At 41.0% G+C, this 12,362-nt stretch overlaps 1 protein-coding gene across 1 annotated transcript in view; it reads left to right on the top strand.

The window, feature by feature from the left end:
• Positions 1 to 12,362, top strand: part of DNAI3 (dynein axonemal intermediate chain 3) — an 85,235-nt gene that overhangs the window by 57,350 nt on the left and 15,523 nt on the right. Inside the window, exons 17-18 of the mRNA XM_006047532.4 lie at positions 2,445 to 2,575; positions 8,216 to 8,279. Coding sequence (XP_006047594.2) covers positions 2,445 to 2,575; positions 8,216 to 8,279 — 195 coding nt within the window. The remainder of the gene's footprint in view (positions 1 to 2,444; positions 2,576 to 8,215; positions 8,280 to 12,362) is intronic.

Here is a 12,362-nt window from a genome sequence, read left to right as displayed (position 1 = left end):
GTTGTCACTCCCACCCAAACCACCTCCACAACCGCCACCAAAGTTTTCAGAACCACTTTGACCTCTCTGGGTGGATGAAGCACTAGCCATCTCTTGCTTAGACAGGGCTTTTCTCACTTCACAGTTGAGGCCATTCCCAGTGTGGTATTTCTGAATGACAATCTTGTCTGCAGAGTCATGGTCATCAAAGAGTACGAAAGCAAAGCCTCTCTTTTTGCCACTGCCTTGGTCAGTCATGATTTCAATCACTTCAGTTTTCCCATACTGTTCAAAATAATCTCTCAGGTGATGTTCTTCAGTGTCTTCTTTAATGCCACCAACAAAAACCTTTTTCACAGGTAAGTGGGCACCAGGTCTTTGAGAATCTTCTCTTGAGACGGCCCTCTTGGGTTCCACAACTCTTCCGTCCACCTGTGTGGCCTTCCTTTCACCTTCTCCACCGTGGCGTATGTGACAAACCCGAAGCCTGGGGCGCTTGGCGTTTGGATCCCTCATTACCACAGAGTCTGTGAGCGTTCCCCATTGCTCAAAATGGCTCCTCAGACCCTCATCAGTTGTTTCAAAGCTCAGTCCTCTGATGAAGGGCTTCCGCAGCTATTCAGGCTCTTTGGGAGACTGATTTAGACATGATGGCAGTGGAGTGGGGGAGAGACTTCAACGATGCTTTCTCAGCAGCATCCATGGGCAGAAAGGAATAACCTAACGAACGTATCTCAGCAAACATTTTTTAAGCACATATTCCCAATGAACACGTATTTATTTACAATGTATTTATGTATGTTCTACTCTGGTAATATATTTATGTACATTATTTTAAAAAGAGAAAAACAGACATAAAAATGAGAGTGAAGAATTTGAAATAAATATTTTAATGATTTTAATTTTATGTATTAAATAGATATGAAATGCCTTTTTTGCTCTTGCTAAATGCATTGTGAATAATATCTTTTAGAAGGAACAGTGTGGTTGAATGTGTCTAGTTATTTCTTGAAATGTTGATGACACTGTGTAATACAGCTAGTTAAAGATTCCACGTTTGGCTTACTTTGGTACTTGTTTTCAATGTCTTACCCAGTATGAAAAGGGATTGCACAAAGTGTATAGATCCCAAACAAAGGCAATGTTGGTTGACTATGCTTACTAAATCATGATGATTATCTTTTACTTTTGTCTGAGATTATGGCAAAGTGTTTTTGAAATGCAAAATATATTTTTAGTATAGTTGAAGTTTTCTTCTCCTATTTAGTTTTCATTTATACTTTTGTTGGTTTTTCCATGGTTAATATAACCCAGAGAATATATTAAGGGTGTGTATGATGAGTAAAGTATTGTGAGCTTAACATTTCTTTATGATCTTTCCCAGGAATATAATATCATGTTAAAAAAAATAAGTGATTTGGAAAAATGCCCTAGATATATCTTTAAGAGAATAGAAAAGAAGGATATAAAGCTAGAAAACCCACTTAAAAAATAAACTGTCTATATATAATCACCAAAAAGTAATAGAGGAAAATAGACCAATATTTTAATAGTGATACCTCTGGGAAATGTGATAATGAATGATTTTTGCTCTTTTATTCATGCTTTTCTCTCTTCTTGAAAGCTTCAATGAACATTTATTAAGATCTCAAAAAATAGCATTTATTAATTTTAGATTAATTAAGATTAATCAGATGCTTTTAAAAAGATAACAGTTACAGATGACATTTGAATTTCACCCCCTAGTTTAGCTGTGCTCATACTGTTTACATGGAGAGCTATGATATAGTATAATCATTGAAGTTCTTAAACGATAAACCTGAAATAATCAGCCAGCATTAAATAATGTTCAACATGCTGTATTTATGACAAACACAATAACACATTAGATTGATTTAGTTTTTAGCAGTTAAAAAATTTGCACGTGAAAGGCTAACCTTGAATTATTTTTAAAAATTGCTATATGATGCAAACTGTATAAAAATAATGTGAATTGCTCATTAGAGATTGTCAAGGGTGTTAATTCAAGAGAAATATCAATGATATCTCTTATTGAGAAAATCCAAGGGTGTTATATAACCTAGAGGATGTATTTTGTGTCCAGTATACTGTCAATAATTCTGAGATAATATAGATATTGCAGAAGTTACTTTCAGACTGTGCCATGGAAACTTTTAGAGCCCCTGAAAAGTGGGCAGAGGAGTCTTCCCTTTGCAGTGTGTGGAAAACCAGAGCAGTGTGGCTTTGATCAGGTTCAAAGGCAAGGGATTTCATATAAACTATGGCTTGAAAAATGCATTCTACTGCTAAATTAGAAGTCTAAAAATTATTGGACTTATGCCCACCACACTGGGGAGGAAGTAGGGTGGATATGTGTGAGAAAGGACAGAGAATATAAACTAATCATATTTTAGAAGATCTTTCAATGTAAATATGTGCTTCTTCTATCCAAATATCTCTAAAAGAAAAAATATTAGCCCAGAGCAAAGCAGTGAAGGCAGGAGAAATGAACCCATACCAGAATCTGGAGAATGCATTGAGCAATATTCTCAAGCCAATAGATGACTTCTGCACCAAGTTCTTTGTGGGAACAGAGGTAAGTTGGAATTACCTGCTTCCAAAATTAGCATTTAAATTACATTTAAATATATGATTATGACCTCTATAGTATGTTTGTCTTATGAGGGCTCACAATGCATTTTTTAGTCTTCTATCTTTTGGCTTACAATATTTATCCTGTTTTCATATTTTTATATGCTTGCTTGCATTTAAAAATTTTAACCTCAATGTCTCATAGGTTCATATTTGAATAGTCTATCAAGTTCTTAGATGTCTTTAAATTCATAAATGTGAACAGTCTATAAAATTAGATATGACTTTCTATTAACTGGAGCCTATTATACAGAGTGAAGTAAGCCAGAAAGAAAAACACCAATACAGTATACTAACGCATATATATGGAATTTAGAAAGATGGTAACAATAACCCTGTGTACGAGACAGCAAAAGAGACACTGATGTATAGAACAGTCTTATGGACTCTGTGGGAGAGGGAGAGGGTGGGAAGATTTGGGAGAATGGCATTGAAACATGTAAAATATCATGTATGAAATGAGTTGCCAGTCCAGGTTCGATGCACGATACTGGATGCTTGGGGCTGGTGCACTGGGACGACCCAGACGGAGGGAATGGGGAGGGAGGAGGGAGGAGGGTTCAGAATGGGGAACACGTGTATACCTGTGGTGGATTCATTTTGATATTTGGCAAAACTAATACAGTTATGTAAAGTCTAAAAATAAAATAAAATAAAATAAAAAAAGACTATAAAAGTAAGTATGACTCTTTTTACTAATAAATTATCAACTTGCAAATATTTATCAAACACCTATACCATATGGAAAAACTATGCTAAGTGTTTCAGTTTTACTAAGAAAATATATTGTTTTGTTAGGCCAGTACAATCTAATAGGAGAGTGAAAAACTCACTCAATTCAAAAGGTAAGTAGCAATTGGATATAGTAATAATAATGACAAACTATGCATAAACATGAAATTTACCATCTTAACCATTTTTTTGTATACCATTCAGTGGTACTAAGTATATTCATGTCGTTGAGTAACTCTCACCACCATCCGTCTTGAGAACTATTTCATTATCCCAAATTAAAGTTTTGTCTCAGTTAAAGCAGTAACTCTGCATTCCCTACTGACTCCAGCTCCTGCGACCACAGTTTTACTTACTTTCTCAATGAATTTGACTGTTTTAGTAGTCAAATGCAAGTGAAATCATATAATATTTGTCTCTGTGCACACCAAAGTTTTATAAGCCAGGGATGACAGCTTCAGAAAGAAAATCTTTAAGATGATTTATGGATGGAGGTTCCTGACATTGTACAGGAGACAGGGATCAAGACCATCCCCAAGAAAAAGAAATGCAAGAAAGCAAAATGGCTGTCTGAGGAGGCCTTACAAATAGCTGTGAAAAGAAGAGAAGCGAAAAGCAAAGGAGAAAAGGAAAGATATACCCATTTGAATGTAGAGTTCCAAAGAACAGCAAGGAGAGATAAGAAAGCCTTCCTCAGCGATCAATGTAAAGAAATAGAGGAAAACAATAGAATAGGAAAGACTAGAGATCTTTTCAAGAAAATTATAGATACCAAGGGAACATTTCATGCAGAGATGGGCACAATAAAGGACAGAAATGGTATGGACCTAACAGAAACAGAAGATATTAAGAAGAGGTGGCAAGAATACACAGAACTGTGCAAGAAATATCTTCACAACCAAGATAATCACGATGGTGTGATCACTCACCTAGAGCCAGACATCCTGGAATGTGGAGTCAAATGGGCCTTAGGAAGCATCACTACGAACAAAGCTAGTGGAGGTGATGGAATTCCAGTTGAGCTGTTTCAAATTCTAAAAGATGATGCTGTGAAAGTGCTGCACTCAATATGCCAGCAAATTTGGACAACTCAGCAGTGGCCACAGGACTGGAAAAGGTCAGTTTTCATTCCAATCCCAAAGAAAGGAAATGCCAAAGAATGCTCAAACTACTGCACAATTGCATTCATCTCACATGCTAGTAAAGTAATGCTCAAAATTCTCCAAGCCAGGCTTCAGCATATGTGAACCGTGAACTTCCAGATGTTCAAGCTGGTTTTATAAAAGGCAGAGGAACCAGAGATCAAATTGCCAACATTTGCTGGATCATGGAAAAAGCAAGAGAGTTCCAGAAAAACATCTATTTCTGCTTTGTTGACTATGCCAAAGCCTTTGACTGTGTGGATCACAATAAACTGTGGAAAAGTCTGAAAGATATGGGAATACCAGACCACCTGACCTGCCTCTTAAGAAACCTGTATGCAGGTCAGGAAGCAACAGTTAGAACTGGACATGGAACAACAGACTGGTTCCAAATAGGAAAAGTAGTATGTCAAGGCTGTATATTGTCACCCTGCTTATTTAACTTCTATGCAGAGTACATCATGAGAAACGCTGGGTTGGAGGAAGCACAAGCTGAAATCAGGATTGCCGGGAGAAATATCAGTAACCTCAGATATGCAGATGACACCACCCTCATGGCAGAAAGTGAAGAAGAACTAAAGGGCCTCTTGAGGAAAATGAAAGAGGAGAGTGAAAAAGTTGGCTTAAAGTTCAACATTCAGGAAACAAAGATCATGGCATCTGGTCCCATCACTTCATGGCAAATAGATGGGGAAACAATGGAAACAGTGACAGACTTTATTTTTTGGGGCTCCAAAATCACTGCAGATGGTGATTGCTGCCATGAAATTAAATTACTCCTTGGAAGGAAAGTTATGACCAATCTAGACAGCATATTAAAAAGCAGAGACATTACTTTGTCAACAAAGGTCTGTCTAGTCAAGGCTATGGTTTTTCCAGTGGTCATATATGGATGTGAGAGTTGGACTATAAAGAAAGCTGAGCTCAGAAAAATTGATGCTTTTGAACTGTGGTGTTGGAGAAGACTCTCGAGAGTCCCTTGGACTGCAAGGAGATCCATCTTAAAGGAAATCAGTCCTGGGTGTTCATTGGAAGGACTGATGTTGAAGTTGAACCTCCAATATTTTGGCCACCTGATGCGAAGAGCTGACTCTTTTGAAAAGACCCTGATGCTGGGAAAGATTGAGGGCAGGAGGAGAAGGGGACAACAGAGGATGAGATGGTTGGATGGCATCACTGACTCAATGGACATGAGTTTGGGTAAACTCTGGGAGTTGGTGATGGACAGGGAGGCCTGGTGTGCTGCGGTTCATGGGGTCATAAAGAGCTGGACACGACCGAGTGACTGAACTGAACTAACTGAAAGCCTGACACCCTTGGCTTTAACTCCTCTTCAGTGACTTCTTCATGATACACAAAAAATCCAAACTCCTTACACCAAGGCCTATAAGTTTCTGCATAAGTTGCCTCCTTTCTCTCTCTCTACCTCATCTGTACCAATCTCCTCACTCTGTCTGCTTTGATTTTTTTCTTTCTTATTTTTTGTACCAAACTCTTCCTGCCTTTCAGGTCCCTGCACTCCTTGGAATGAATGACATTCATCATTCAGCAGTTATTTATTGATCATTTAATATATGCTGGGCACTGTTCTTTGCCCAGGGAAAATAGCAGTGAACAGAACAGCTAGAATTCCCTGCCCTCTAGGGGATGACATTCCAGTGGGACACTCTTCTACCAACCCTTGATATGGCTGACTGATCTTTCTACTTTGGACAGAGAATTTAAGGGAGTTAAAGGAGGGCAGAGGGCTGAATCAGGAGGGAGTGGAGCCCTGAAAGCAGAGGCCAAGTTGACGGTGATCTCAGGTGGGCCCACCCAGGGGTGAAGAGAGCCTGAGTAGTGGGGACAAGAGTATCACATAGGTGTAGGGGGAGTGGAAGTGCCAGAACTAAGTAACCAGATGGAGAGGGATGTGAAGGTTTCCAGCCAGGTAGCTAGCAATATAATGGACGTGTGTGTGTGTGTGCTAAGTCACTTCAGTCATGTCCAACTCCTTGTGACCCTATGGACTCTAGCCCACCAGGTTCCTCTGTCCATGGGATTCTCCAGGCAAGAATACTGGAGTGGGTTGCCATGCCCTCCTCCAGAGGATGCCCACTGACCCCACCCACCAGGGATCCAACTCATGTCTGCCCGTTGGGAAGCCCAATATAACTGGGTACAAATTATTCCTTTGACTCAGTTCAGTGTCAAAGTTCCTCATTTCAGCTATGAGAGCCAGGAGATACTAACTCTCTTAGAGGACTTTGGTAAAGGCTGAGGTCACACACGTAAAGCTCCTGACAACTCCAGCAAGCACTGTCAGTTCAGTTCAGTTGCTCAGTCGTGTCTGACTCTTTGTGACCCCATGGACTGCAGCACACCAGGCCTCCCTGTCCATCACCAACTCCCAGAGTTTACTCAAACTCATGTCCATTGAGTCAGTGATGCCATCCAACCATCTCATCCTCTGTCGTCCCCTTCTCCTCCTGCCTTCAATCTTTCCCAGCATCAGGGTCTTTTCTAATGAAATTCTTCACATCAAGTGGCCAAAGTATTGGACTTTCAGCTTCAGCATCAGTCCTTCCAATGAATATTCAGGATTGATTTCCTTTAGGATGGACTGGTTGGATCTCTTTGCTGTCCAAGGGACTCTCCAGAGTCTTCTCCAACACCACAGTTTATGGTGTTGGAGTATATCATAGCCCCAGGGGTGACGTGTACAGTAGACATATCCCAGGTACCTGTTCCCTTAGACTGTGCACCAAGAGGGGAGGGAAGACTTGTCCTCAGACTCTGAATTTCCAGCACCAAACACAGTCCTTTTCTGTCAAGTGAGTTGACATGGGTGAGTGAAAGAGTGGCCTTGGTTGCTTGAGATGGTCCTACACTTTGTATAAATCAAATGTTTTTCCATCTCCCCTCCCTCCCCTATAATCCCAATCCATCTCCTTCTCTGAGTCCTCTTAACTCATTTTTTGATACACCCTTCTCTGTGTTTTCCTCTTATTATCTGGTGAAAAAAAAGTGAGATTAGGAGATTATGTCTGGGTTTTACATCTATAGGATGGTGGCATGAGACTAAATTTTTTCTCTAAACCTCTCCCCATCTCTGTCATTCACTGGTTCTCTCTGTCTTTCTCCTCTGAGTGGTAATTTCTGCCTATACCAGGTTCCTTTGTCTTCTCTTCTCCTTAAAATGGCCATAAATAGAACTGGAATATATATTACTTGTTATGTTGTTTGGTTGGAACTCTGTTTCCTGTTCTCAGCATTCAAAGATGATGAGTACTATATGATGAATACATATTTCCTCTTTCTCTCTTATTGCATGATTTTTTTGTAACATGCTGAGAACAAATCACTGAATGAACCAGATGAGATCCCTCCCCTTCTGGAGCTTTCCATCCATTGGGACAATTTTCTGTTAACAACAGACTCTGGAAATCCAGCAGTTGAACTTTGTGTGGCTAGATTATTTTCATAATTGCCTGTGTTCTCCCAATCACTGTGTGCAGATAAAAACTCAACAAATTCATTTGCTTGTTTAGTATAAAATCAAGTAATCATTTTTGAACCTTCCCCCGTCACCCTCACTGCACCCAACTGTCATTTGATTAAATCAACCTGTTGCTTTGTGTTTGGGTTGCAATCAGTCTTAGCACATGAATGTGAGGTTATCTGTCTCTTAAGTTGTCAGTGTACTCATCGGGAACCTGTCATGTTTTTAGGAAGGTGAAGTGATATACACAGATTGGAAAATGGAAAGAGACCCTGAAACTGGCCGATTTATGGGTGAGGTTTTTTCCTTCTTTATTATTTCTATGCTTCCTATTATTTGTCGATAATTCAATTCATTTATTTTTAGTTGAAAGATAATTGGTCAACAATATTGTGTTGGTTTCTGCCAAACATCAACATGAATCAGCCATAGGTATACCTATGTCCCTTCCTTCTTGAACCTCCCTCCCACCTCCCTCCCCATACCTCTCCTCTAGGTTGTTAAAGAGTCACACAGCAAATTCTCATTGGCTACCTATTTTACATACGGTAATGTACATGTTTCCATGTTATTCTCTCCAAACATCCCACCCTCTTCTTCCTGCCCCTCGCCATGTCCATAAGTCTGTTCTCTATGTCTGTGTCTCCTTTGCTGCGCTGCAAATAGGCTGATCCATACTGTCTTTCTAGATTCCATATATATGCATTAATAGACAGTATTTGTTTCTGACAACTTCACTCTGTATAATATGTTCTAGGTTCATCCTATGAGTAAGTTTTGATGATTGCTCCATTATTAATAAGCTGTTTCTTTTTTCCAAAGCACCGAGGAGCCCTGGCCTGCCTTATGAGAGGGAAGGCATGTGAGGTTCTGACCCTACACTTGCTATTGAAGTGAGGGCTTCAGATAAGCTGCACCATGTCACCTAGGAGCTTGTTAGAAAAACAGGATGCTACCCCAGGCCTACTGAATCTAAATACAGATTTTGATAAAATTCTCCAGGTGATTTGTTTTCACACCAAAATTTGAGGAGCACTAATCTGTTGGTGCTTAAATTATGGAGACACTTGGACAATTCAATTTTAAAACAACAATGCTGTCTCAATACTTCAGCAACCCAGTAGCTCAGCAGTGTGGAAAACCTGAGTCAAGGTGAAATTATAAGCTAAATTCACCAAGATCTTGAAGACCTCAGCACTGTAAGGGAGAAGTAACTCTAGGGGCTGGGACTGGTGGTGTCCATGTGTTCCCCTGATCCTAGGCCCAGACTCTGGGCAGTTATGAGGGTCACACCCAGGTATGAACAAGAATCAGAGTCAATGATTCAGGCTTCCCTGCTGGCTCAAGAATCCGCCTGCCAAATGCAGGAAACGCAAGAGACTGGTTCAGTCCCTGGGTTGGGAAGATTCCCCTGGAGAAGGAAATGGCAACCCACTCCAGTATTCTTGCCTGGGAAATCCCATGGACCGAGGAGCATGGCAGGCTACAGTCCATGGGGTCGCAAGGGTTGGACATGGCTTAGCGACTAAACCACCACCACCGATAAGCAAAGTTCCCCATCAAAGCTCAGAGCCTTGGGGCACACTACAATTACAACCACTTGCTTTAATGCTTTGGATTTTATCATGGCATGAACATATATTTGACCTACTTTTCAGAGTGTGGAATAACCATGAGATAAGGAAGAGGCAGCTCCTGGAACCACTTCAACCCTGTGGAACAGTGAGAAGAAGCAATGAGGCTTGGTTTGCAGAAGGGGATCTAGTCAGTCCTGTGGGTGGTTGGAGCAGATGGGCCTATGTGCAAGTGATTACGGTCCAGAGGTCAGAGCCACCACCTTCAGGGGACAGCTGTTGGGGCTCAGATCTCTGCCTTAAACTTAATCTTCACTTCTGAGTCTGGTTCTGCAGGCTAGTGTCTGCCTTAGACCTGCGAAATCGGCTTCATCAGCATTGCCTCCAGGGTGGTCATTTTCATCTGGAAACAAAAGCATTCCTACTTTTATTACACACGTCTCCTGCCTAGAGACCTAAATATGTGTTATTAATAAGAGTGGGGCATTGAGAGAGGATTGGATATGACTTTAAAAAGAGTCAAGTGCATGTAGGGCCGAGACTGATTTCCCATTTTCCAGTCATTTTCAATTCCATGATTTAAGGTTGAACTCAACATTATATATTGAGTATAATATAACATAGTGAATTACATTCAACTACTTTTAAGCTGATTCATGTTTCTATTTATTTAATAATTCATGAATGTTAGTAGTGCATGTGCTGCAGGCCAGGCACATTAGTACATGATAACAGTCTCCTCCACACCCCTGGGATACAAGCTGAGGCAATGACTCAGTTTGTGACACCATGACTTGGTTGTGCACAGATGGACATGGGTTCCTCCTGGCCTCAGATTTTCTTGGAGGCTTACCCTAAACTGCTTTTAAGGTAGCCCATGGCTATGGTTTTTCCAGTGGTCATGTATGGATGTGACAGTTGGACTGTGAAGAAAGCTGAGCATTGAAGAATTGATGCTTTTGAACTGTGGTGTTGGAGAAGACTCTTGAGAGTCCCTTGGACTGCAAGGAGGTCCAACCAGTCCATTCTGAAGGAGATCAGTCCTGGGTGTTCTTTGGAAGGAATGATGCTAAAGCTGAAACTCCAGTACTTTGGCCACTTCATGCGAAGAGTTGACTCATTGGAAAAGACTCTGATGCTGGGAAGGATTGGGGGCAGGAGGAGAAGGGGACGACAGAGGATGAGATGGCTGGATGACATAACTGACTCGATGGACGTGAGTTTGAGTGAACTCCGGGAGTTGGTGCTAGACAGGGAGGCCTGGCATGCTGCAATTCATGGGGTCGCAAAGAGTCAGACACGACTGAGTGGCTGAACTGAACTGATGGCAAACAGGTTGAGCTATTTATTTTAAATGAATTGTATTCCATCTACAGAGCCAGTGACAATAAACTTAAAAACCAAAAGCTTTATGTTTATACCTCTTTGATGTTTGTTCTGACTTTCATTCACTCATCAAATCATTACTGAGAATCTACTATGTGCCAGGCACTAGGGATACAAAGATATACAAGATAATTTCTCCCCCAAAGGAGATCGCTGATTTATTGGAAGTCAGCCACATAAACAAATGATGACATTACACTGTCACTGGTGCTGTGGCTGGCAGCAAACACAAAGTGACATGGAATCCCACAAAGGGACCAACTCTCTTGGGTGGTTAAGAAAAGGCCCTACAGGGAGTTTGGGGGAGAACAGATAGATGTGTATGTATGGCTGGATCCCTTTGCTGTTCACTAAAACTGTTGCAGCCTTGTTAATTGGCTATGCACGCTCAGTCGCTTCAGTCGTGTCCGACTCTTGTGACCCCTTGGACCACAGCCCGCCAGGCTCCTCTGACCATGGAATTTTCCTGCCAAGAATACTAGAGTAGATTGCCATTTCCTCCTACAGGGGAGCTTCCCAAGCTCCCAGGGATGAAACCCGCATCACCTGCATCTCCCGCATTGCAAGCAGATTCTTTACCGCTGAGCCACTGCGGAAGCCCTAATTGGCTATACCAGAATACAAAATAAAAAGTTTGAAAAAAAAAGAAAAGGCTCCACCATAGAGAGATACAGTTGAGCTGGGTCTTCAAAGGGTAGATTTCAAATTTTCAGATGGAGAAAGATATTCCAGGTAGAAAGAGGAACAAATGCAAAAACACAGAAGCTCAAAAGAGCAGTGAACAAGTAGGAATCAGGGAGACCTCCTGGCCAAAGCATAGCAGTAGAGAGGACTACAGCAGCAGGAAAGGCTCCAGGAAGGACATTCGGGTCCAGATGGCAAAGAGCCTTGAGTGCCTCACTAAGCCATGGACCTCATCCTAGTACCATTGATATGATCAGAAAACCAGTCTGTCAGGAGAGCAGGGGTTGGATTAATTTATTGGTGGGCCTTACAATGGAAGCAGGATGACCAGTTGCAATAGCATAGATGAGGAATGGAGAGGACTGATGTGCAGGCAGGGTGATGAGGATGGACAGAAGAGGAGATTCAAGAGGGAGAGATTTAGAGATAAACATGCCAGGGCTTTGTGACCAGTGGGATATGAGTGGAAAAGTAAAAGAGAAATTGCTTTTAATTTCTTGGCATTTAGTTCATTCCAAAAAAAAAAGAGAGAGAGAGAGAAATAGCTCTAACCACCTACTTAAAGGGCATTTTAAAATCATCTTCTTACTTTAATACTTTAAAAATTACCAATCAAGGATTTTGTAACATGGAAAGTCAAAGGACACTTATTCCCATTGGATAATGGTTGAAGTTCAGGGACTGTCAATGTGTAGAGGTGCTGAACTGTAAATTGTACGGCTTACTTACATT

The sequence above is a fragment of the Bubalus bubalis genome, chromosome 6, assembly GCF_019923935.1.
Source record: "Bubalus bubalis isolate 160015118507 breed Murrah chromosome 6, NDDB_SH_1, whole genome shotgun sequence".
Taxonomy (NCBI): domain Eukaryota; kingdom Metazoa; phylum Chordata; class Mammalia; order Artiodactyla; family Bovidae; genus Bubalus; species Bubalus bubalis.
Note: the sequence above shows the minus strand (reverse complement) of the source record. Positions and strands in the feature narration are given on the sequence as shown.